Source organism: Charadrius vociferus, unplaced genomic scaffold, assembly GCF_000708025.1.
Source record: "Charadrius vociferus isolate BGI_N301 unplaced genomic scaffold, ASM70802v2 scaffold610, whole genome shotgun sequence".
Taxonomy (NCBI): Eukaryota; Metazoa; Chordata; class Aves; order Charadriiformes; family Charadriidae; genus Charadrius; species Charadrius vociferus.
In genome coordinates this window covers 1,541,468-1,568,169 of record NW_009646437.1, presented here as the reverse complement: position 1 = coordinate 1,568,169, position 26,702 = coordinate 1,541,468, and the positions used below count along the sequence as shown (strand labels likewise).

The 26,702-nt window shown below is 41.3% G+C and overlaps 1 protein-coding gene across 1 annotated transcript in view; it reads right to left on the bottom strand.

Annotated features, from left to right (window-relative positions):
• Window positions 1-26,702, bottom strand: part of ALK (anaplastic lymphoma receptor tyrosine kinase) — a gene marked incomplete at its 3' end in the record, with an annotated part of 222,125 nt that overhangs the window by 27,777 nt on the left and 167,646 nt on the right. Inside the window, exons 8-10 of the mRNA XM_009881980.1 lie at window positions 24,070-24,239; window positions 11,899-11,993; window positions 10,406-10,549 (exon numbers count right to left, since the gene is read on the bottom strand). Coding sequence (XP_009880282.1) covers window positions 10,406-10,549; window positions 11,899-11,993; window positions 24,070-24,239 — 409 coding nt within the window. The remainder of the gene's footprint in view (window positions 1-10,405; window positions 10,550-11,898; window positions 11,994-24,069; window positions 24,240-26,702) is intronic.

Sequence of the window (26,702 nt, the reverse complement as noted above, 5' to 3'; positions counted from 1 at the left end):
TTTTTCCTCCCAGCTTCCACTAATGCAACACAACACACGCAGACTCTTTCAGAGATGGCACTAATTAGCTCAGATAGAGCATTAACTTGATCTGCCTCTTGGAATTCGGAGCTACTGTCTAAGCAGATCTGGTCTAGAAATGATGGTCTGCATGTGTCTGGATGAGAAAGGCCAGCGGTTCTACCATTATTGTTACTGGAGGGGTTCACCCACCAGAAATACAAGGAAACAAACACATTAGTTTAGCCAGGAACAAAGTCTGAATTACCTTTTCACAAACTAATCCTGAAGTTGAGCTAAATTCCTTCTTATAAAAAAGTTCAATGCATGAAACGGATCAAATAACTTGGCAGGACAAATAAAGTGGCTGGTATCTCTGAGAAACCTTTGTAATACAGTCTTGGCTACTTCAAGAGGCACTGCAAAACTGCTACTTTAGGAAAGCTTCCCAATCTAAGTACTGCTGAGAGAATAATCTCTTCCTTCTTACTGCAAAATCTACACCACCTCTCCTCAAACCCCCCCTGCGAGGGTCCTCTAGAGATTTTGCTACTGTTACTTGTTTTATATGGATACTTACATACTTATTTTACTTATTTCTCCAATCCTGCAATGGGTGGCAGTATAAAGTCTTAAAATGAGTAGATAGCAAATGGAAGAATTCCCCTCTCCTCTTCTGCCTCCAATGTACCCCCCAAAAACCCAAGAACAACAGGTAAGAGGGGAAAGGCACCTAAGAAATCAAGGTCTAAAAGTTCCTAAAGTAAAATGCTTCAGTAGCTTTGATATCGGCAGTCTTGCACCATAAAGAGTGTTTTTTCTCGCAAAAAAAAACCCCACCCAAAACCAAAGCAAAATCTCACAGAAAATGGAAGATGAGAGACTCATTCTGTCAGCTATCACAGTAATTTAACACTGCAATATCCCAGTGGGCTAAGCCACCTGCACGGAAACATATGTTTAGTAAAGCAGGGAGGTAAGTGTCTTCGTTTGGAAGAATAAGAAGCCATTTGGATGTCTCCGGTGAAACATCAAACATGTTCCCAAAGGTAGAAGCAGATGACCTTCAAAGGGACAATACGCCCAAAACATGAGAGAATCAAAATGAAAAACTGGAAGTGATAAAACCTAGGACAGACCACAGCATGTGCATACTGCTGCTATAGTTAAGCTTTACATTTCTGATTTACTCCCTTTAAATAGATCTTGTTCCTTAGGTATCTGCTTACCTGGCCTTGGCAAAAGTACCTCTAGACTATCACACATGTAACACACAGCACAGCTGGACCTGCAACTGGCAGCTCTCGACCCCCACTGGGTTCCAGGGACAGGGGACCAATGAACTATGTCGTATTCCAAAATGCCTTTTAATGGCCCTCTGTTTCCTTAAAAGCCCAATGCTTTGGTGGAACAGAAGAAAAATGTCTTCCTGCTGCACACATTACACCTTCAGACTTTGAACTGAAGCAACCAGAACAACTTCCTATTTTGTGCCTCTTGGACAGACTAGAGGGGGCTCATTTCCAGTGCAGAGCCAGCATCAGGGTAAAAGCAAACAGTGCTGGTAATTTAAGATTAGTGAATGTGCATCTATGCTCTTAGAATCTGGCTTTTAAGAGCATGAGAGTACGGGGAACGAAAAACCACAGACATGTTATGCCAGGGAGTATGACGTAAGGAACCTGGAGATGACTGAGCACAGGAAGGACTATCTTAGATTTCAAAAGTGGCCCTATTGTCATCAATACATGGGTATATACAAGATTATATGTAAAGCTGCCCAGGTTCTGCAGCTGCTGCAGTCAGTGCTAGCAGATGCATTTACTTGCTCTATTCAGGTAGATGGTAGACAGGAATGGGAGAAGCCATGTTTCAGAAATAGCAGAGCTGGGCAGTGACCTTTGCCCAAAACACTGCAGGAGGAAGTCTGGCGCAAGCGAAGTCCATGGGGAGACTGCACCTGATTTGAACCAGCAAGGATTTCAGTAAAACCCAGAGCCAGGTGTTGTGCTTCTCCTCATTTGTCACTGCTGCACTGACTTGCTAACAGTCCTCCTCCTGCTTATATACACTTTCATATGTGGTACTGAAAGTCAGTCCAACATGTAACAGCTTTGTTACATTTAATTTGCTGAGTTAAATGGGACAGAATATGGCATAGGAAGAAGTCGCCCCTCATTTCAACATAATTAGGACAGATGGGTCTTAGTTACAATTCTGGATACAGACTAAAAACCTCACACTTCCCTCCCTCTGCTCTCTTGAACATTTCGCAAAGCCAACCCTCAATGCAGATACAACAGTAGCCCAAGATCTCAAACCACTAACCCAGTCTGCCCATCTTCAGTAACCCACCACTTCTTTCTTTAAGTAAGAATAACCATTCACTCCCTGTAAAGTATTGATTTTCTCCTGATTCTAGAAATGACTGCAGCATGTCTCATGAGCTCAGAGAGAGCATTTCTACAGGTTGCTGCATGCCACAGCAGTTTACGGTAATTCTATTTGAAGCATTATTTTGATCTGCAAAGACTAAAGCAGCAGCAGCACTGAATTGAAAATCCTTAAGCAGCTAGGTGAGAAGCATAGATTTTTTCCACCAGTGCACAGCTGTGCTCTGTTGCATAGTGCACGGCATACCTCTCCTTCCTTCTGCAGTGTGTGACAGGCTAACATTGCCAGCACCTCACACTCACACAATGGGGGAAAAAAAGCAGGAATCTGCAGTCTAAATCTTCCCAAACTACCAGGTTCCGGAATTTTGCCCAACTCCTCACAAGTTACAGATGCCCTGTTTCCAGAAACAGCTGAGCATTCCCATGATGAAAACTAATAGGTAGGTAGTTAAATGTAGGGTCCCTATGTATTCTGTCATTGGCAGCTGCAAGATGCTAACTGGGTTTAAAAACTGGAAACTCCTGTTTAAGGCAGGGGAAAAAGAAGTGAACATTACACTGAGATTCAGAATTGGGGTACTACATTTCAGTAAATAATTTACACATCAGTTCATTTGATGGAATCTCCACTTTCACAGGAAATGTGGCAGAGGAAACGTTTTGTCTTCTGCCTGTTCACCCCCAACACCTGCCTTCCTTAAGCTCCCTGGCAATTTCTCCAACGCATTGCTAAGGTCCCAGCAACAATATTTTGCAAGAAATGCCATTTTGGCTCTATTAAAACAGATCTTAAAAAATTCCATCTTCCCAACTCTTCTTTGCAAATTAGATTTACTACTCTATTTACACACACAGTCGCTCATGCTTATTTTCTTTTGCACAGCAGAAATACTAGTTTTCACACAGCTTAGCTAGATACATAAAATGCACAGCAATCAAGGCACTGGATTTCAGCCACAGCAAAGGGGACTGATGTCCTGCTCTTAAAAAACAGAAAGAACAAAACCCCACAGGACTTAAAATGCCTAATTCATTTGAAGCTCTGATACTACTTGCAGCCCGAGGCAGCACTGCTGCAGGCACTGCCCCAAATAACCACCAGCAACAATAAAGAGAAAACAGCGGAGCAAAGCCTAAAGCACATTTGTGCTTCTAACATAGAAAGCAATTTCACTGGCACATGTAGCACATAAACTCCGTATCACAAGACAGACATAGGCATTTTAGCTATACCTCAAGGGCCTAAATATATTAACTGGCATTTGTTAAATGAAGATGGTTGAACTGAGGTTCAACTCGTTCCAAACTAAAACTTACTGTGATTTGAGAAAGTTACCAACCATGCTACATGGCTTATTTCGGAACCTAGAGCAATACACTAGTGAAATGCATCAGTGGTTTAAAACAAGGTGTAGGCAGTTTGTGGAACTTGCTGCCACAACCTCTATTCAGGCCAAGAGGCTATCCCTACTTCCAATAGGGAAAAAACTCCACCATTAATAATGGCTACAAAGTCTCAAGCTTCAGGGGCATAAGAACCTCAGCTAAACTTCTAGAGGCAATTAATTCTGTCAGTTGTCCCTCAGGGAGTTCATTTTACTTCCTCCTCTAAGGCAGATGTCATCAAACTTGATGCCACGAAGAAGCAGAACGCTTGCTTCACCTGTTTATAAAAACATTCACAAGCTCCCTTACAATACTTGGCCAATATGGGAAATCAGAGGCTTACAGGAAATTGCCCATCTTAACCTTCACTAACATTTGGCTGCCATGGTATTGGCATACCATGGTATGGTGCAGAGGGATACACCCGTTATGTATTACCAGTAATTCCAGAGTTGGTCTGTGCTGAAAGTCTGTAGGCAAAATATACTATAATCATATAAGCAACATGTTCGGTGATGTAAGGAAGGAAAAACTTTTCAATTGACTTTGGGTTCTGTTGTTCAACAGTGTCCCAAGAGCACTAATTTGAGATTATTACCTTTTCCAGGACTAAGTTTGCCAGAGACTAATGAGATGGGGGGAGGGTTTGAAAGATGATGGTAAATGGCAGAAATATTTTGTGCTCACAATCAAAGTCCTTGAACCTTTAAATGTGTCTACACGATGATATTAATGGGATATAAAACGATCATAGAAATTGGTGAGTCTTGCCAGCAACACCAGGACCAGTTACACAGCTATAGCTAGACTAAGAGGCCTACTGTTTATGGAGTTACTATTTCTACCTCTGTCTTTCCATTTTCTAAATGAGGGTGGCAACGGAAGACACGGATGTGTTTTTCAGTTCTACAACAAGAGCATCTGCAGCGATGACAAATGTATGTCAGATTGATCCTGAGCAGCATTTCAAAGAAATACTCAAAACTTGATTCACACTTTAGATTTTCCTGAAGTGTCCATACAAAGGGAACACTATCAGGGCACCCTTGTAGGAAATTATCTGTGGTCAGCATAACAGGGCAAGGGCATTACTGATCTGGAACAGCAATGAGAATGGCTTGTTTCTTGCTACATTCTGGAACCAGAAACTAACAAAGCAGCGTGAAGAAAACTAGTCTTTTTTTCTTTTTTATGTTTTACTTAAAGAGATAGCAGAAGTCTTCCTTAAGGGGTGTTAAGTGAGACACGGTACTAACTTTTTGGAATTTGTTTGTTCACAATTACAAAGGATAGTAGAGATGCATGTTGGATAACAAAGACCAAGTTGAGTGGAGGTGGCAAAATGACTTCAAAACCTTTCCTGAGATTTATAGCAGTTTCTGCACAATTTAAAATGCTATTCTTAAGAGTGGGCAGCTTTAAAAGTTAGGTTTAAAATGTGTGAATTGCCCTGTTTATTTCAATTGTATTATTACTTCTGGAGAGCATTTATGCCAATTCAACTTTGGTATGTTGGGATCTGGTTTTATGTTGATGTTCAGTATTGCACCTTTGTGATTTTCACTCCTACAGAGAATGCAAGTGTAAACACTGCAATAAAGAAATTCATGCCTACATAATCTGAGATCCCACCACCCGTCTCTGAGCATTTTCTATCACTATTCAGGATGCTACTTTTGTTGGGGGCAGGGCACTGAGCTGTTACTCACTGTGTTAATTGACGCTTAATACAAAAATACAATTCTGCAGATACCTTTATTGCATTATGCCAACAGTTCAGTTAGTATAATTGCACACAAAGAGCAACCAAATGTAATTTTCTTTTACTTAATACTCGCTCCGCTGTTCCTTTCAGCTCCTTCATCTGATTAACTAATGTGACTCAGAGTTTTTCCGAGAAACAGCCATGTAAGTACTCGTAAGAGGACTCTCCCTGATGCAAAAGACAAAATCTGTGCAACCGCTAAGTGTTGTGAGGAAGAGATCGGAGCTGAAGGAAAACAGTAATCCAGTCTGGATGAGAAAATGATTTGATGACAGTTTCCATGCAAGAAACCATGGTCACACAATGGCTGATGGATATGCAGATCAGATGGGACAAAACAATGCAAGATTTGAGGGGAAAGAAGGTTAATCTTTTTGTACATTTCACAACACACCATTTTTGTACTGTGTGCCCTGACACGAGTAAGTTGTCAGTGGGACAGATGAGAAGCTGAAACATCAAAAAAGAGGCTATCCTCATGGTATTTACAGCCTATTCAGAAGCACCAGAAATCTTTAATTAAAGCTTGATTGCTCTGTGTCTTGTTATCTCCTTTCGCCTAGTGAGAATCCTATTTTGTCTCCTCCAGTTTCCATGATAGTAATTTGTTTACCTAGAGTTCCTCATTATTGCTCCCTGTATCTTTATATGCCTGAAATTCCCATATTCTGGCCTTGTCTATAAAAGGAAATTGCACTGGTTTGATATAAATTGGCTTTTTAATTGGTAGTTAAACTCCCTGTAGAGAAATGCTACGGTTTGAGCAGCTTTCAGTTTTACTTAAACTAATACCTAATCAATTTAAAAATGAAGCCAAAGTAAGCTTGATTTACATCAAAATATACAGTGCACGGATTTAACCATTTCAATCAAAAGTCCTAGTTCCACTGAAGTTGTTGCAATCTTCTGGTACACACAGCTTTTCTTAAAACTTTTTTGCAGGCTTCTTTTAGAATCAAGTTTTACCTGCAACCTTTCAGCAAGAAGCTGATATGTCAGCAAATAACGTGTCATTAATTAATTGAAAAGGAAAGCATTTCCATTGCTTGGTGATCATCTATCTCATGGATAACTAAGACTGCAAGTAACAATGTGACTTGAAACCCACAAGAATTTTTCTGCGTTGGTCCTGGTCATCATCAAGAAACTTGAGAGCAATACCACCACATTAGTTGTAGCAATTTTGGGTCTTATTCTCTACACAGTGCATTCATCATCCCATGTGTGATACATGACAGTGGTTAACAGATTTATGGAAGCTTTAGGATCTTTCACAGCACAGCTGCATTATGTGCTTTGAACCTTCGGGGTACCTATCCTGGAAGCACCCCAAGCCACAATAAGCACTGGCAAACCTGAAGAAGTAATTCATTGGGTACAGTGCCTGAGAAAGGACAGGGAGGTTGGTGGTTATGACTACCACTTCTGCTGAGAACTGATTTCCAAGCACAAGCCAAACCAGCAGGTGCATGTAAGAGGTTGTTCTCAGTTACAAAGGAGCAAATGGAGGCCCATACCCTTGAAAGCAATGGAGCTTCTTTGGATTTATTGTCATGTAAAGAAAGTGGTACCTGTCTTTCAGATTGTAGTTCCTGCTGTGTAGGCTGAGGGGACTTGGGAAGGGCATTTTATTATCCTGTTGCCTTCTCAGCTATGGGAACACATTTCTTTGTTTTAATATGATTTCTTAAGGAGGAAATATTATAGCCTGTGATCCATCACACAAGCCAAAGATCACATTAGTTGTAATTACTTTTGGCTGAGCTCATATTGGTCAATGCAGTCTTTGCGACTTTAGAATGCTGCTGATGCTGTTGGTTCACTCACACAACAGTAAATACGTGGCCATCAAAGTAAAGGCCTTGACAGACTCAGCCTGAGGTTTCTTTAATGTATTACAGGATGAAGAAAGAAACAAGATTAAAGCTGGGTAAAATGCATAGCCCAGGGACGAAACAAGCATCTGCAGTGTTTGCTGAGAACAGGGAATCAGCAACACAAAGGAAAAAGGTGATTTGGTGCTGTGGAGACCCTCAGAAATGCAATGACTTCCCACTGCAAGAAGCTGCAGCTTAGCTTCTCCCATTTCTGCCCTGTCTACACTGAGGGCATAAAGGGGAGAAAATTGCTGAAGAAGTGATTTCAAACCTCAAGGGCTGGAGACAATTTTAAACAGAACATGAACAGGACTGAGGATCAAGCCGAGAAATTAGGCAAGCTGGCTTAGATACCACAGGAATTGCCTTGAATTTTCACCCCAAGGTCATAACAAATTATTTGAATTGCTCAAAGTACCGGTGACCTTCTGTTCTACCCCTATGCAATCTGACTCCCTTTATTTCTACTATCCAAGCATTTCTTTAAATTGTGTTCCTCAAATAGGACAGGGAGCGGAAGAGCTAGATGTTCCATGTTCCATCATTTCAGGTCTAGTGAGAAGTAGGAAGTAACAAATTTCTCAAAAAAACCCTACAGCCACAAGATTTCTAGCCTAACATCCACACATCCACTTTACATTAACTTTGCATCCAAACTTCAGGCCATTCTCCAATCTGAACCTGGTATCTAATGGCTTCTGTGTTACTAAAACAGTAGGTATGCTGGAAGGAAACATACAGCTGCCTTAGGGAACTAAGCATTGACACTGCTATGGAAAGTCAGCCACAAGTCCACAGTCTACACCTGTGTGTGGATCCTACTACAAGATCACTGACCTAAGAGCAATACTGAAAGCACATAAAAGTAAAAGGCAGCTCCACTTACAGGCAGGAAACAGAGATACAGATATCGAAGAGAACACTTCAAAGGATCTGCAAAGAGGATGTAAGGGTCTTTTTAGAAATTATACCTTTGTGACCAGCCCAAGCTCACACACATCATCTGTAACAGAGCTAGACACAATCTTTACAGCTAAAGCACGGGTCCACCCAGCCCAGCATCCTCTCATACGCGCTCATTCCCTCTCTCTCATTCTCCTGAGACTCCTGTCAGTGCTCCTGCACTTCTTTTGCTGTATGATGCTCAGTACATAAAATATCAATAAACTCTACTTGATGGCAACTCTTGGCCTACGCTGCAGACTGTATCATCAGCCTCCAGTGCCAGAGCCCGCTTCGCAAGAGAGTTCAGGTGCCAGCAGCTGCCCTGCTGCAGCAGCATGGGGTGGGCTAATACATCCAGCTTTTCAGGCAGGCTTTGAAGACTGTGTGGAGCTTTTGACCACACTGACCAGACTGCTATTGGTATCAGAACTAACACCACTAGTTCATATATTTCAACAGTACGCTGCTGGTAGTAAAGTGAAACATAACCTAGAATAGAACAGACTCAAAAAAGTCTTTCTAAGATGGAGGAGTGGGAGACGAGGCGGCAGCAGGAACAAATCCCTGGGCTCACGACAAAAGTAAAGGAGCCATATACCAACCACCCCCCTGTTCTCTACCTTAAGAGGGATAGTATTTCAAATTGGTATGTAACTAGCTAGCTCTACTAGAGGAGAGACAGCTGCACACAGTGCTGAAGGTGGCAGTTATAGCAAGTGCTTGTCCCTCCTGTAGTCACCCCTCATTTCCACAGTCAGCCCTGCTTCCCATGGTAGGCTGGAGGTTGTGGCCACCTGAATCAAATCAGGAAGCGAAGCTGGCAAGGAGGAGGGAAGGAAGCAGACTGAAATAGAAATTCACATGTAGAGCCCAAAACAGATATTGCGAGTGCGTGGGCAAGTCTGAGAGAGGGAAGAAACAAACATTTGGGAGGCAGTGATGGAAAGGGAGGGCATGGAAATCTTGCATCTGTTTGGCCCAGGCTGCTACACTCAAGCTGGAAAGGGGGAGCTGGGGGACAGGGGAGAACGAAATAACATTGACCATAGAAGACTGACATTTCTAACTAACTAAAAATCATGTTTTTAAAACAAAGTTCAGTGCTGTACTCTTTCAAATAGGCAATGAAAATATTACTGAAGAAGAGAAGCTATGTTATTTCAAACCAAGCCTGTACTAACTAGAGATGGATGTTCAGGTTACCACATGCTGGACTCAGCCAATTTGGACACTTTGCTTTGATTCTTGCCTATTGTTAAATGACTGTGACACCAAACAAACCTGTCTTAGTTTAAAAGAACTTTTTACTCCAAGAAGAGGCTCCCTCTCGTTCTTTCTTTCACCAGCTTGTAACTGACATCCAAGTTACAGTTAACAGCCAAAACTAATTGCCTTCTAGAGCTTGTTTTGTTTTGTTTGTAAGGGACTTTGGAAAAGCTCTTGTAGTGGTTTAACCCCAGGCTGCAGCTAGGACCATGCAGCTGCTCATGTAGTTCTCCCCCTTCCCGGGGAAGGGATGGGGGAAGGGGGAAGAACCTTGTGGGTTGAGACAAAGACAGTTTAATAGAAACAATAACAGAAAAGGAAAATAACAATAATAATAACAACAGTAATAAATGTCACAAGTCACTCTCACCGTGTGGTGAATTGGCACCACCCAGAGCAGAGATTCTGGATTCCCGCCCCTATTTATATACTGAGCATGAGCTCTATGATACAGAATATTCCATTGCCCATTCTGTTGTTCTGCCTAGGCTTCTCAGCATCTATGAGAAGCTGAAAAGAGTCCTTGAAAAGCATAAACATTGCTTAGCAACAACTAAAACAATATGCATTGCTCACATTCCTTTCATGGCAATCACTAGAAAGAAAATTAACTCTTTCCTGGCTGAAACCAGGACAGCTCTGAACCAAGGCTTTGGTAAAAAAAAATAAATAAATAAAGGAATCATACTGCATTTAGCCACATCTAACTGAAACCTGTACTAGTTGGAAATCTCTACTGTCTGAAAATGCTTCTCAGACCACACAATTACCTGCTGGACCAGAAATGGGGGCAGTGTTGAGTTGGAGATTTCCCAGCAGCTTTTGTTCCCATCCAAACTTCTTCTGGCCACCTCTACTGGTGAACAAATTGCTTGAGTCTGGAGTAGTAACTCGATGTGTCTTCTCTCCATTGACTAGAAACCAAGAAGTCACAGATTGGTTTATTACTGAGGGTGGCTGAGTCAGTACATAATCCAAAACTGAAGCTAAATTAAGGGTTGGAGGCTTCTCTGCTGCGAATAAGAGCCTGCAGTCACAGAATATAATGCTATTAAAAGGAAAGAGCAGATTGACTTTCCATTGCTGTAATGGGGACTGTGACGAAAGAAAAATAAACAGGAATGAGTGGTGGGCAAAACAGCAAGTGAATGAAGCCACAAAGCAGAAATATAGAATACAAACTTTAGCAACTGTTAGAAAGTTTCTCTTTTAGCCAATAAAAGTATGCGCAATCGTTTTTAATTACAGCCTAATTTTAAGATCTCTTTAGAATACTGGAACCTGAGATACATTGTACTTATGCACAGAAACCTAGGAGTATCACCGCGTAAATGGAAAACCCCAGCAATGCAAATTAATATAACACAAAGCAGATGAAATATTCTGCTGTTGGATGAGGAAGTGGCTTAGAGGTTTTCAATCTGACCAGGGCTACACAAGTTGTAGCTCCAAGCCTAGGAGACGAAAGAACACACTTAAGTTCTACTGCTCGACCCAAGGTAGAAGTTTCATGTGTTCAGAGCAGCAATCCCCCAATCCTCACGTAAGTTGTTGGGCTGAGGTACAGAGTGACAGATCATTGAACACATTTACAAATTAAGCAATTCACTATGCATGAGATTGTGAAAGATGAGCCAGACATAAATGCTCAATAAAAATCTAAATGGGGTGAAATCTGGCAGCAGAGTTATAGACTAGGCATATTCTAGAGGCCAGTCAATCACAAAGTCTGGATCAGAATCCAAATTTTTCCCAAGAGTAGGACAGAGTGAAGATCCTAGTTTCTGATTCAGACTTAAATGCATGTCAGTCCAAATAAAATAACCTTGTTCTAATTTAACTGGAGTATTGTGCCCAATGTTATTGCAAAGTTAGTGTTCCTACTGTCATTCATTTTGATAACTGTCACACAGCAAACCAGGTCATGTGGAACTCTATAATCACAGACTGGCTTCTGCATCAGCCTGGGTGGATAGGTGATGCTACTGTCTCAGCTGGAAGCTGACTCTCCCACACCATATGTCTTACTACCCATTTACTGCCAAACTCAGAACCCATTCACTGGTCGGCTCCACTAATAAGGTATGCATCGGAACAGTCTCCTCCATCTAAGCACAGTTATTTCTGAAACATACCTTTACATTTCAAGAATCTTTTGAAGATAACAAGACCCAATCCCTTCCCCACAGTTTCAACCCCTTTCCAAATTTCAATTACATGCCAAATAAAAGACAAGTCACTTGCAGATAAAAGGAAAACTTACTTGTTAAATAGCAGTCCAGACTAAGGGAGACATTGTCAAAAGCAATAATGGCATCAGATCCTTCTTCCCATGAAGCGATGATCTGAAACCAAAACCTGCACAGATTGCAAGAACAGGGATTAAATTCTATTAAAGAGATGAAACTCAGAGCTCTTTGCAATTAAAGCAGTTTTAGAATGGGGGAAAAAAGGCTTTTCTTTTCACATATAAAAATATTAAATTGACAGAGAAAGTATCCTCACCCCTAACAAGCAAAGATGATCTAAGGAGGGGACCTATACATGAATATAAGTGGACAGAAAAAGAATGTGGCCCTTCTCTCCAGAGGCATACAAGCTGAAGCAGGTGCAAGTACGTGTGTGTGTGGACAGAAAATAAAAGTCCCTGGCTTCTGGCACACACAAAAAATCAGACACCTAATTGACTTTATTCTCACAAGTGATTTACACCCTAAAATGTTAAGAAAAATAAGTAGGCTGGGGCTCCTGAAGTCATTTGGAGTTTCTAAAAGGAATTGGCAATCAAAGGTTGCAACCAATTTAGAAAGTATTTGGTGTTGATCTACCCTTTAGGAGGCAAAGGATATCTAACAGTCCTGGCAGTCACAAAAGAGAGGAACTGACACTGGGTAGTCCATAGGAAGAGCAGAACTCATTATCTCCTCAGAGAAGCTGAGTAGGTTTGCCTTAAATCACTTCCACACTCTCAGCTGGGTTTTGCCAGGAAGTTCTGCCACTTCTACATTACTAGAAGAAAGATCACTGTAAATTCACCCTCGATGATATTACAAGTCAACAGGAAGAGCAAAAATAACCCACAACTTTATACTTCAAATCTGATAGTATATTGACCACACATTAATTTACTGTACTCACGGATTTAGATTTTCTCTTTGCTTAGCAAGTTAATATTCTCCTGATGCATATCTGCCACATAAAATCACAATACTCTGCATAGGAAGGAGAACAATTTCTAAAAGCAGCCGCCCACGGCCCAGAAGCGAGATACAACACTGAGCGGTTGCATCAAGACTATAAAAACTTGAAACTATCATATGCTTTAGAACAAGCTGTAAGAGAATACAAAATATTATTTAAACCTCATTCTCTGTTGTGTCTTGGTGTTTTACACCAGCAGAATTTAAGCTATTCATGGGTTTCTTTAATGTAGATCCATGGCTGATGCTTCTTCTTCTATCTTTTAGATACAAGTGTTTAGCCAGAATGTGAATTCTTGCAGGTGTTCCAGTTTAGACGAGAAACAGATGAGAGAAGAAGGTATTTATTAATAGCAATGCTATTTACTTGGAAAGGCTGCAGAAATCCTGTTCCTTCGCTGCAGCAAGAATCTAAACACCAGCAGATTTTTTTTTCTTGTCACAGACTCTGGTCCTTTATGCATAGTACTGGGTCTAAAATATTTTCTCTCACCTGTTTGTCTGCTATCAGTATTCTTACAGAACAACATTCAAGTGAAGCTTCTCTGCTTCAGCCGCTATGTTTACTTTGTGACAGCATGTTCCTGTGTTTTGAATGAGGGTTTTGACTGTTTCAACCACCCGACTCTGTCAACAAACATAACCAACTTCCATTTTGTTCTCAAATACAGTGCAACTCTCATCACCAGTGATGACAGTGAGGTCTGGCATAACCTAAAACAGACCTCGGGGATATATGTGCCTTTTGAGGATATCTAGATTGAAGTGGCATCATCTTCTGCAACTGGTATTCTTGCTAAGCTACAGATGGGGACACAGTCAGAAAAGATGACCCAACCAAAGCAAAAACTTCAAACAGAAGGCAGTCCCTTAAAGGTGCAAAGGGTTTAGAACAGAACACAGCCCATTCACACCAGGAAAGAGCTGACATAGTTACTATGTTCCTCCTCCTTTATTTCTGGTAAAGTAAAACAATGATACTTCAATACTGAAATTTCTTGCTCCTTGGGAGATAGGCACTGGACATATGGAGAGACTTTTCTAAGATGGACTTTTTATGCTCTGAAGACACAAGCAGCTGCTACGAAAGAGCAGGTAATTGACACAAAGAACAGTGGATATGGGGAAGGAAGAGTATCCCTAGCATCAAAGGAAACTCCAAACAGCACGACAATTTTCCTCACTAAGTGCTCCACCCTTATCAGCTCAAAAGGTAGCAGCGCCATCCAAACAAATCTCAAGATCACAAAAGTGTATTTTTTGCCTTCTCAATCCATACAAAGCGCAACTGCAGCCTGACGTTGCCAGAAGCCTCACAGTTCTTAGTTGGTATACCTGAAACACACTGTGGGTACGTCTAGGAGAACTAGAAGGAACATAAAATCCTTGGATGTTAAACTGGCTTCCAAGTACATCAGCTGTCCTCCCCCTTCCTCCTCTCCCCATTTGTTCCACAGCTGACATCTCGCAACACTTCGAATGAAACTACAAGCTCTATCATAAACATAAGCTGTTCAGTTCAAGACATGCCATGTGAGTCTTAAACAAAAGCTGTTGGACAGCCCAGCGAAGTGGGCTCTGATCTCCTTTTTCCTGTAAGTTACTTGACCAGCAGCAGAGACGACCAAACTGTATGTGAAACAGGTCCTGAACCACCACAGATCACAGTCTGGTATGTTATAGAGAACCATGACCGACCTTGGACTGTAAATTACAGGCTGTAGGTCAGCAGAATCTTCTCCCTCCCTGTTCTGTGATGCTGAAATCTCCAGGAAGAAGTAAGGTGGAAATGGATTCAGCCACACATCTTTCAGCTGCCTGTGTCTGAAAATCAATGCCCTGTACACAGTGAATCTCGGCGCTACATTGAAGGGACCACTGGAACTGAGCTTCTGACACATTTCATCTTTGGCCTTTTTCCTGGGGGTGCACACTAAATGCCACTTGGCGATGTGGACATTTTGATGTGTACTTATGTTTGTAAAGTGCTAAACGGAAGCTGGGAAATGAATTACAAAGACAAAATGAGCAGTCCTTAGACATGGTCCTCCATGTCAGATTTTCCTTCCACTTCTGCAGATTTTAGCTCAGGTTGCATAAAAGACAGATACTTCTGCAAAGACTACTATGCACCTTCTTTGTACCTGGCAACTAAATACTTCTGAAAATAGCTTTAGGCAATTTCCTTGGCAGAACCTAAGCTTCATACCTCAAGGTATTCTCCTTTGATGCACTGTTCATGTCATGCCTCTTATGAAGGGTTGTTCTTATGAGAATTACCAAATGTTCAGCCCCTAAGAACAAAAAGGCACGATACAAACCAGTATTTCTGTCACTGAAGGGAGTGCCATCTAACACAGCCATCTAAGAATGAAATAGGTTGCGCCTTACTTTTATTTACAGTTCATTCGAGTTAAGAGACAGCCGTGCTGATTTCACCTGCAGGAGCACTGGGACCAGAACACTTGAGAAGTGTCCTGAAGTTCACCAGGGATGAAAAAAATAACAGAAATGCCACCAAAACAGAAAAATCATGTGAACGTTAAACACTATTTAGGACCATCAGTGTTGTTCCGGTTGTCTATTAATCTGATTATTTTTTTCCAAACATGAATGCAATTTCAGTACAAATCTTCTCTTGAGACCAGCACTTCTGCAACAAATGGTTCATCTTTTTCTCTTCTCTAGTTTAATGCCACTATTAATTTAGAAATATGATGACTTTCAAATTCCATTGAAACAAGATCATCAGTTAACCAACATTTCAATCATTAGCTTTGGTGGTTTTAGCTTAATGGGCTAATTAAGGGAAATTTAATCAAAACTGAAGATGGAAATGTCACACATCAGTGAGACAGAAAAAAAAAACCCAGACAATCTCGTTCCCTTGCCCCCTCCTTTTTTTCCTTTCTGTTTGATCCCTGAAATCAATGAAACAACTCCTTTTGACTTTGTTGAAAGCTGATAGTGAAACACCAGAAGCGTATGTTATTGCAGTGACTCAGTATAATACTGGAGGTGACGTCTCATTGATATTTTTGCACAGATTCAAGTGGCCTACACTGACTTGTGCATCCAGCACTTCAACTGGTACCTATACCGCACAGATACTGGTCCACAGCACTGGTAGACATACTGACTGCAAATGCAGATGCTGTGGCAGATGGTCATAAAAGAGTATTCCTGAAGGCCATTACACAGGAGCAGCAAAATTAGCGCTGGAAAGTTTGTTGTTACTTTGTTGCTTAATAAATTCCAGCAACTTCCCCACAATGAATCCAAATACTCATCAGATAAGTCCGTGTTTGTAAGCTAGACTTCTTCATAGGAATGAAAATACGGCTGCTACGAAAGGCTTTAATGGCTTGAATATTAGAAAAATCACTACTTGAGGACTGGTGGCATTTACTTCTTATCTCTTCTTTTGTCCTACTTGACCTCAGAAGCACAGCTAGAAAAAAGTTCCTTAGATGTATGACAACTGGGAAGTACAAGTTACATCCCGCAGAGCTGAGTGTCAGCTGAGCTGTGAATGCAACTCATGCAAAGGCTTTTTTTTTTTTTTTAAATCTGTTTGAGGCAGATGGGAAATGCTGTACCAGGTGGACGAAAAAAAAATAATTCAAATCTCCCCTTTGGGGAACATCAGCTCGGCTGTCTGAAGGATAAAAGTTTTACATAAATTCAAAAACCACTCAAGGGTGACTACTGAGCAAATATTTCAGAGCCACAGATAAGAAATGGCACCAAAAGGCATAACAAATAAGTGGTTTTTAGTTTGTTTCTTTGGCCCAAGCTATGAAATTTGAATCCAGACAAACAGTTCCTTGAAAGGTAGGACCAAGCATATTCCACCTCAGTTAAATCTGACAGAAACAGGATAACATCAAAGCTTCTGGGCTGTAATCTTCCCCATTTCTCAGCGTCTTTGAATCTTGGGTTTTATCTCAGTGTGGTCAGTATTTGATCTTCCATCACATCATCCTGGCTTTTCTGTTCTGTTGGTTCTTTTTGCTTACTTATTTTTTTCTTGATCCCAACAGAGGACTGGTTCCCCCCAGAATATCTGGGGCTTATTTACAGATGGAAATAAAGAGCTAAAAATATGAAAATATATCTACAGTTATGTTGGTATAGCCTTCATGAGGACAAACTGTTTTGTTATGTCAGCTATCCTTAGGTCTTCATTTCACAGAAACGTTAGCTTTTGGTTGTATTATATCCTCTTCTGTTTGGAGGGAAATAAAAAAAAACATTCTCCTTGAATTGGAGAACTTCGAAAGCCAATTTTGTGCAAATTCTGCAGCTCCTTCCCTTCAGTAACAACTCTGACTTCCACCTAAATATTGTCTCTGGCTATACAGATGGTTCAGGTTTCCATTAGCCAGACTCAGGCAGCTGTCTTCACACCATTATTTTAGAAAGGCTCATAATCATTATTTTTTTTCTTTTTATCATAAAGATAGGGATTATTAACCAAGATTGAATGTTAATCTCCTCTGTACTCAATCCCCCATGCAGTGACATGATAACAGCATGCCTGTACGTACAGATCCCATTTCATAACTTGTAATGTTTTGCCTCTGATGGAACTGGTCTCTCTCTCTACCTAGCTAAAATAATTACAGCTGAACCTGCTTGAGACCGAGGTACTTACGGAACAGAGAAGTTTCAGGTCACTAACCCTTATTACATTCAGGTTCCCATTAACTTCTCTGTTACAAATGATGCATTGTTAGCTCACTTCACAGAGAAATACTTACTATTTGGGATAAAAGACATACTTAGGTGGAATGAGATTATTTGGAGAAATATAACCATGTTAACCAAACTCAGTTACAGTGACAGAATTGCCACGCAGGAAGTTACTTAATAGCTAGTAATGAAAGTTGAGATTCAAAGGTGTTATTAAAGGCAACCATGCAGAATACATACACGTACAAAATCTATCACAGGTACTCTGCACACACTGTCACCAACCCCCTTTTTTTTCAGATGAACAGAACAGCCATCAGCAGAATAACTCTATTTCAGAAGGAGGACAGTAACAGACATAGTTAATGCTACAGAGCAGAAGAGCAGTGATATGGGCATTAAAGTCTCACTCTGTTTCTAACAAAGTAATGCCGGACCACGTTAGAGCAACACAGGCTAGGCTCGTTGGATGGATATAAGAAGAAAAAATAAAGGGATCTCTGTGTAGATGCAACAAATTAATATATACGTGGTAATGTGTAGGGAGACATATGTTTAGCTTACATGGAGTGTCCCTGTACCTTCCTAGCAGAACCAGAAAAACATTCAGGAATAACAGGAGACAAACAGGCCTCTGAGTACAAAATGTTGCCAAGAACTTTGCTTTTCTTTTTCTTCCTTGACAGGAAACCTGACACCCAGAAACCTGCTAGGAAGAAAATCTGAAAGGAGTGTGAGGGAGAGACAGTGCCACGGCAAGAAGAAATTATAAGAGAAAAAGAGAGCTTAGCCACAGCTGGTAGAAATACAGCACAGTACTAAGACTATGAGTCAACTTCTTTTTACTGCTCTTTTTACTGCAGCAGTGAGGGAGAGCTGCTTTGGCTGCCATTGGGATCAGAGCTGCTGAAGGAGCTGGAAAGAACAAAGCTGTTCTGTTCTTTTCACTCCCGAGGACTGAAAGGGAATCCCACTTTGATATGTAGACAAAAAATTGATGAGCACCAGTGTAGTTCATAAAATCCAGCAAGCCAGCAAGACTAGAATAAGTAAAGAAGCCAGACACGAATTTCGACTTCCTGCAACTGAGTATCACCTTCTGGGGTAACTTAAGTCAGTAGGCTTTTTTTGCGTTCTTCCTCAGGAAGGTCACATCCATACCTAGCCGTCCAGGCAAGTCCCATTTTTCTCTTCCAACATACTAAAATTCCTCAGTCTGTGTTCAGGAGAAGGTCCTCAGCAAGAAAATAATTTTGAAGCTCTCTGAGCAGAATGTGACCAAAAGAAAATTGTTTCATACTTTCCAAACATGCTGCCCTATTAAAAGGACACAGAGCTTAGTCTTGCTATCTGTGACAAGGCAAATGGTGCTGTTACTTATGACTGAAAATTTAGTTTCTAGGCACCTCAAGTGAACTCCCTCCTCTCACTCCTCCTTCCCCCATTTGGCCACTACTACTTAAAACTGGCTACAAATTTAGACTCCACAATGCCAAAAAAACAAACTTAAGAAGAAAGGAAGTCAAGAAAACCTTTCAAAAGAGTAGATACATTTACATTCTTTTTATATTTCTATGCAATCTCCTTCTATCAGAAGACTGTACTGAGGTTGGACAGGTTGCTATTAATACTCGCTATTTTTACCAGGTTCCTCTCACAGAAGTTACAATGAAATCTTTAAAGAAAAGGACAGGTTTAGTAGAGAATATAGGCCTTAAAAGACCAGAGCTGGTTTGGGCTTGGCTGGCTCAGGTGAAGTCCACTTCCAGGCAACTCCAAGCAGGTGGTACATGGACCCCCAGAACATTTACTCCACATGCCGCTCCACATAGCTGGCTTCAGCTTCACCAAGGGAGCAGAAATCAGGAGAGTTAGAATTTGTTTCTTAAAACATTATTATTCCAGCCAGGCTTCAGCCTATTAGAGCTAATCCTCTTCCACCTTTTACACTGCGTAGCAAAACAGTTGCTAGGCGGGTTGGTAATAATAAGCATCAGCTTACAGTAAGCTCCATAGAATCACTTTGTTACTTGTGCTTGTATTTTATCTATGTGATATACCTTCACCGTACTGTTAAACTAACAGAATATCTAATTATTAGCTATACAAATCACTCATCTTCAATTACATCAGGCTCCTGTTTGCTCTTGCTGTCACATTCCCATGACTGTATCATTATTAAAATTTAAACTCACATTTACTTACTAACTTACTAACTACAAACAAATGTATAAAAAAAGCTCAAATTCCAAACTACAACAGAGCTTTTAAGACTCTGTTTCCTACTTGCATTTCTGTGAAGTTAAAAAAGAACAATCCTCAACAGGCTCATCACTTATCACTGCAAAACAAATTTTCCATCAAATAAAACCAGTTTACAATAACGCAGTTCTTTACACTACTCTCAACCCAAATATTTTAGCACTGCATTAATGTGTAAATTCCAGTAAGTAAAAATAACCAATTTTCTAGCTTTCACTAATCTGTGCAGATTATCTGATTTGCAGACAATGTGTCCTTCAGGGAGGGGTAGGTGTCTCCATGGGGGCCAAATGAAGCACAGCAAGGATTGTCAGTTTGTGTTGAGTGTATTTAAGTGGCAAGTTAAAATACAGCACCTCTGAAGACTTTGCCCCTTTTGCCTCTGGTAGGCACAATCTGTTCATCCAACAGTTCAAGGAGTTCTTGCCCACAATTGGCTTCTTTAATTACAGCTGCTTTGGTGGCATATCCTTCACCAGGCCCCTTGCCCTTCCTCCCCCATGCACAGACGATACTGAGCATTTGTAATTGGGTTACAGTTCTGTTAACCCACACACCATGTGAGCCGAGTCCCGAGATTGTTTTGCCAAGAGATTCCAAAATAAGAAAGGATAGCTAACTTTGGGAAGATGTAAAAAGCCAGGACCTCAGCCTCTTTTAAGTCCACACAGAAAAGGTGATCTCAAAGGCTGAAATTTCAACTGCAAGTTTTCCTAAGGATCAAATGGGAGGAAAGAAGACAATCCTCTTCTCATTGTACTCTTGGAAATTAAGCATGTGTCCAGGGTTGCCCAGGCTAACACGGTGCTAGAAATGTAACATCCCTCAGTCCCAGTTTAGCTTCTTTGTCATACTCCTCCCTACTTTTTGTTCCTGCCAAATCACCTGAAATGCTCTAGCTGTGATTTTCTGCCAAAATATAATTTCTCCCAACAGCCTGAGGGATATCAAACATTTAAGAAATGCCTGTTTCTAAAGATAGAGCTGATCTAATTTCTTGGAAGTCTTCCTAATGATTCTTTGAAGTGCTATAAGCCAAACATGGAAATTATGGCTAAGCAGCTTTTGAACAAGCATGCTTTTGAGCAGTTTTAGAGCATATTATCTCGTTATTAATAACGCTTTCCATTCAGCTTCTCAAACACAATGGAATGTGCTTTAATTTTGTGTGGAACTGGTACACTGGTGTGCTTTATTCAAGAGCTTTATTTCTGTGAGGCGATTTAAAGTTTCAGCTCCTCCTGTAGGAATATCTGCAATATCATGCTGCTTCTAACGCAGACCCTCACAGCTACTGACACAGGAATCAATTAGAAAAAGACAGACACAGCAGGCTTTCAGCAGCACCAGCATTACATTCACATCAATTAAATACTTCTTACAGGTCAATAAAACTCTCATTTATCTCCAAAGTACATATACTGCAGTCTCCCCAATACCATTTCAGTGCACGCTTCCATAGAGTTCCTTCCTACTTTGTACATCGGTCCAGATTTCCTAAGAAACAGGTTCTGAGATGGTGAGAAAGATGCCTGCAGTATTTACAAGTTTCACAGGACAAGGGAAAATCAACTGATGTCATCTACCTGGACATGTGCAAAGCTTCTGATGCTGTCCCACACGATATACTGGTCTCTAAATTGAAGAAACTTGGATACAACAAATGGACCACACGGTGGATAAAGAACTGGTTGGACGGTCGCACTCAAAGAGTTGCGGTCAACGGCTCAACGTCCAAGTGGAGAGCAGGGATGAGTGGCGTTCCACAGGGGTCAGTACTGGGACCTGTACTGTTCAACATCTTTGTCGCACACATGGACAGTGGGGTCGAGTGCACCCTCAGCAAGTTTGCTGATGATACCAAGCTGTTTGGTGAGGTAGACATGCTGGAGGAGAGGGATGCTATCCAGAGGACAGGCTGGAGAGGTGGGCCCAAGCCAACCTCATGCAGTTCAACAAGGCCAAGTGCAAGGTCCTACATCTGGGTCGGGGCAATCCCAAGCACAAATACAGGGTCAGCAGAGAATGGCTGGAGGGCAGCCCTGAGGAGAAGGACCTGGGGGTGCTGATTGATGAGAAGCTCAGCATGAGCCAGCAATGTGCGATCGCAGCCCAGAAGGCCAACCGCATCCTAGGCCGCATCAAAAGAACTGTGGCCAGCAGGTCAAGGGAGGTGATCCTGCCCCTCTACTCCGCTCTCGTGAGACCCCACCTGGAGTACTGCGTCCAGCTCTGGAGTCCTCAACATAAGAAGGACATGGACCTGCTGGAGTGTGTCCAGAGGAGAGCCACGAGGATGATCCCAGGGCTGGAGCACCTCTCCTATGAGGAGATTCTGAGAGAGCTGGGGCTGTTCAGCCTGGAGAAGAGAAGGCTCTGGGGAGATCTTATTGCAGCCTTCCAGTACCTAAAGGGGGCCTATAGGAGAGCTGGGGAAGGACTTTTTACAAGGGCATGTAGTGACAGGATGAGGGGGAACGGATATAAACTGGAAGAGGGCATGTTTAGATTAAACATTAGGAAGAAATTTTTTACTTTGAGGGTTGTAAGGCACTGGAACAGGTTGCCCAGAGAGGTTGTTGAGGCCCCATCCCTGGAGGTGTTCAAGGCCAGGCTGGACGTGGCCTTGGGCAACCTGGTCTAGTGGGAGGTGTCCCTGCCCATGGCAGAGGGGTTGGAACTCGATGATCTTCATGGTCCTTTCCAACCTAAACAATTCTATGATTCTATGATTTCTTCCTTCCCAGGAAGGACTGGTTTCAACTAAATCAATCTTAGAAAAAAATTAATTAAAATAGTGCACTTTCTGAGAATAAATAAGGACAAAAAATTTTCAAATGACACCAAAACCTCAAAGTTTTCCTTGCTTATGTCTTAACCTCCAACAAACTCCCTTCCCTCAGTGAACCCAGCTGTCTTTCTCTGTAAGTAATGGGGAAGTAAGGGTGTCAGCACCTTATACATAATAGTCAGCACCGTGTTATCAGTTGAATCTGTGATTCCACATGAACCACTGCTAGCCTGGCTCCTAAGATCAAAGTGTTCTCTGCCTGACTCTGCAACCAGAGAGAATTTAAAGGAAAGCAATAGTATAAGAGTACAGAATAATTCAGGTACAAAACATTCCCCTGGCAACATTAGAAAATAAATCACATAAATAATAACGGCAAAATATACCATTCTTCAAAGGAAACACAGCTGAAGGGAATGAAGCAACCAGGTATCTTTACAAATGGTGCTTCAGCAGTGACTGCACAATAAGCTTAATGCTGATATTTTTTAAATCTTTGACGCACACATATTAATTATACATTCAGGACCAAAGCGTTGGTAGTGTCCTTGTATTTGCAGCCCACATGCATCCCCAAGAGCCAGCAAGATAAAAGACATATTCATACAATGTTTGTTCAAACTTCTTATGAGGCAAACTATCCCTTAATGAAATCCATTATTTCTAGGGCACAGATTTCCAAAAAGACAAAGGACACCAGTGCTCGTGACACACATTGCAGATGCATCGCACAGCCTAAGGGCCAGGGCAGCAGGAGGTGAAGTATGTCTGTGTCTTCTCTATAAACAGCATAAGCCAGAGCACACACAGAAAGTAAACAATGAACAAGAGTATTCCCTTAAAGCTGACTTGTAAGAAACAGCTAAAACAACACTCTTTAAATAAGCATATGCTACCAGATTAAGCATATGCTACCAGATAAACCTTTCATGCTTAGAGCCAGTATACAGTCATAACTGAGACAGCCCTTTATTAAGCTACAGCCCTCCTGCTACAGCTAACACAAAGGTATTCCCATGCATCCTTGTCTGATTTTCAGCAGGTTCTTCTCCCATCTCTTTCATCCTCAGAGCTAGACACATTGAACACTAGGGACCCTGATGCCCAGGAAAAAAGTCAGCTGGAACTCACACCCAACTCTAGCAAACCACACAAGAAGATCAAATGTGCTACATGAAACAGTATGTGAGGAGAATGATTATTTCCAGTCAACGAAATGGAGACACAAGTTTAAGCACCTTGCTGTAGACTACCCAGTGACCCAGAGTCACCAAGACCACCACTCAGGAGTTCTAAAATTGGGTGCTTTGCTCTAACTACTCAGTTATTCTCACTCCTTGCCTGTAACAGAAGTTACCTCCTGGGGACAAAGCGCTTCCTCTCCCTGAGGGAACCACTAGGAGCAATCCTAGACATTTTCCATTGCCAGGTAGCTAGTGATGAAATGACTGGTCACCATGAAGGACAATGATGAGGAGACTCATACCTATCCAGTATATCTGGGAGAGGTAAGATCATCCACTGCCATATTCCCAAACCTTCGCTGCTATCTGAGTGCCAGAACATTCGGCTCTGTTCCTTTCCTGTCTTGTTCTCCACCAGCACCAGGGATACATTTCCCAGCAAGACACCATGGATGAGCCATGACATTCGTAGCTAGAAGAAAGAGAACATATGAGATTAAACATCACAAACGTTATACAAAAGTTAACAAAATTCCCAACTCTTCTTTCATTTCTTTGTTTTCTAATCACCAAAAAGTCAATTCTCCCTCCCTTACGCTCACGTAATCCCTTTAGAAAACTCCACAGACGTGGAAGCCTGTAATACTTATTATATGCTATTTAATATTGGAACTACTGGCCTTTCCTTTTGGTAGAGCTGTGTCCAAAATATCTTTGTTTTAGCTTTCACATGTGTCCATAAGTTTAAAAGGATATGCTAATACCTCTGTTATCTGTAGTACAAAGATCACACTCCCCTAAGATGTCACCTAAGAGATTCAAGTTAAGACTAAAAACTTTTTCAGCAATAAACTTTTATGTTCCAGCAGCAACAAAACCACAGGGAGAATAGTTGCAATAAGCAGGCATCACTAGTAATCACACCCTCATCCCCAGATACTCTTCTCAAAAATCAGTTTTTCCTTACCTCTTTCCAAGTTTCCACAGACTTTCCAATTAAAGTTCAGTAATAATGACATTTTTTTATAAATTAAAATACCTTAGGGACCATTTTTCTAACATTTTTGTTACATCTAATGTATTGAGTCTATTTCTATGCATTTATCTCCATATTTAAAATTATTTCATGTAGTTTTCTCATTTTATGGCTTTCCCTCATTGTATGAAAAGAAAAACAATCCCTTCTACATCAGCCTAGGCTCAGAATCCATATTATATGAATACAGACTTGTAATTTTCTTGGGAAGAAGAAGAAGAGCTAGCTCTTCGTTGATGAAGAGCATAAGTAAAATACACAGATATATTACATGCAGGAGCTGGGTCTCATCTCAATAACCAGTAGAGTTGAGGATGCTGAAGGAACGAGTTTATTAAAGCTACATTAACGATAGCTTTTTGGACACAAGAAAGTGTTCAGCACAGTATCTAGCATCCATACATGTTAAAAAATAGCCCTCTGGTTTTCAACACTTCAAAGCCGACACCGAAGTCAGCAGGCTAGGAATTAAATTTATATTTTACACAGGAATACCTAATAACTTACTTTCTTGCTTTGATAGCATAGAATATTCATATACATTTCTTAGCATAAAACACAACTGCTAGATTTTGCTTGCTGTTCCTATCTCACGGTTTAAGGATAACCTGGCAGACAAGTCAGATTTAGGGGTCAAAAGGACAAATGTGTTGCTATTATTCCTAGCTTACAGTCACAATTTTGGTGTGGGTGAAACAAAATTCTGGGTATCCATTATATTAATTATCAGTACGGAATTTAGGTTAACAGTGCAGTTCACCTGCCTGTCTCCAAAGTTACAAAAACAGCAGTGACACTGACTACATTGCAAAACTATGACAGAGACCAAAACAATCTCTATGTGGTTCTTCTCTCTAGTCCAAAAATCACTGCAGTTGCCTGGAATCACTCCCGGGTCTGTTGAACTATTAGTGTGTGTGACACAAGCACTGATAAGGTGTACAAACTGACATGCAGGTATGAGTCCATGAATCCACCTCATTACCTCATTTTGACCACAGATGTTCAGGACTGATGCGTAGGTCTTCAGTAGTTCAGCAAACCGTCACTGGGGCCTACCAGACCACAGCACTTCCGGGGACACAGCACTCCTCAAGTCAGACTACCAGCTCACTCTCACCCCAAGTTTGGCAAAGGACTTGTGGAGTCCCATGTCTGTTTCCAAAACCTCAGACAGTGGAAACCATAGGATGAATTGTGAGGATTTTCACCTCGCAGAGACCAGAGAGAAAAAGCAGAGTTGAGCACGACTGCAAAGAACTGCTTCACATAACAACGCAAAGTGATGGCCGGGGAAGCAGCTGGAGGAGGGCTGAGTTTATACCCACTACTTCACCAGAACAAGCACTGGTGGAAGACGCTGATGACAAAGGTTTATGGTTGGCGGCTGATGCGTTCAAAACTTGATATCTGCACGGCTACTCCTAACTCTTAGTGCAAAGATGGTCTTAATGTCAGGTGACAAGCAAGATTAAATAACCTGTTGGGGATTTTATACTTTCAAGTGCCCCTGAAGTGAGACTACTGAAATTACAATGAAAATTGCTCTCCCTTAAATATCATTAGAATACCTTTCAAACCCCCTTAAGTAATTTCCCTTGAGAAAACTGATCGGAACTAAACTTTTTTTTTTTTTTTTAAAGAAGTTTGGAATGCCAGTTGATATTTAAAGCACTCAACCTATAGCAGGGAAAGCAACTCCTCTTACTGATGGTCCATATGTGAAGCACTTTTGGGACCCTAATGCCAAGTCTACTGTAATGCACTATGTGAAATTTCTAATACAGGTAAGTTGGAGCAACTTCACTGTGCCATTTTGACAGTTCAAAATTTGAGAGGTAAAGCCCTGAAGCTCCTACTATGCAGGAGCTTTCAGACCTCTGCCTCTTCTGGAGATCT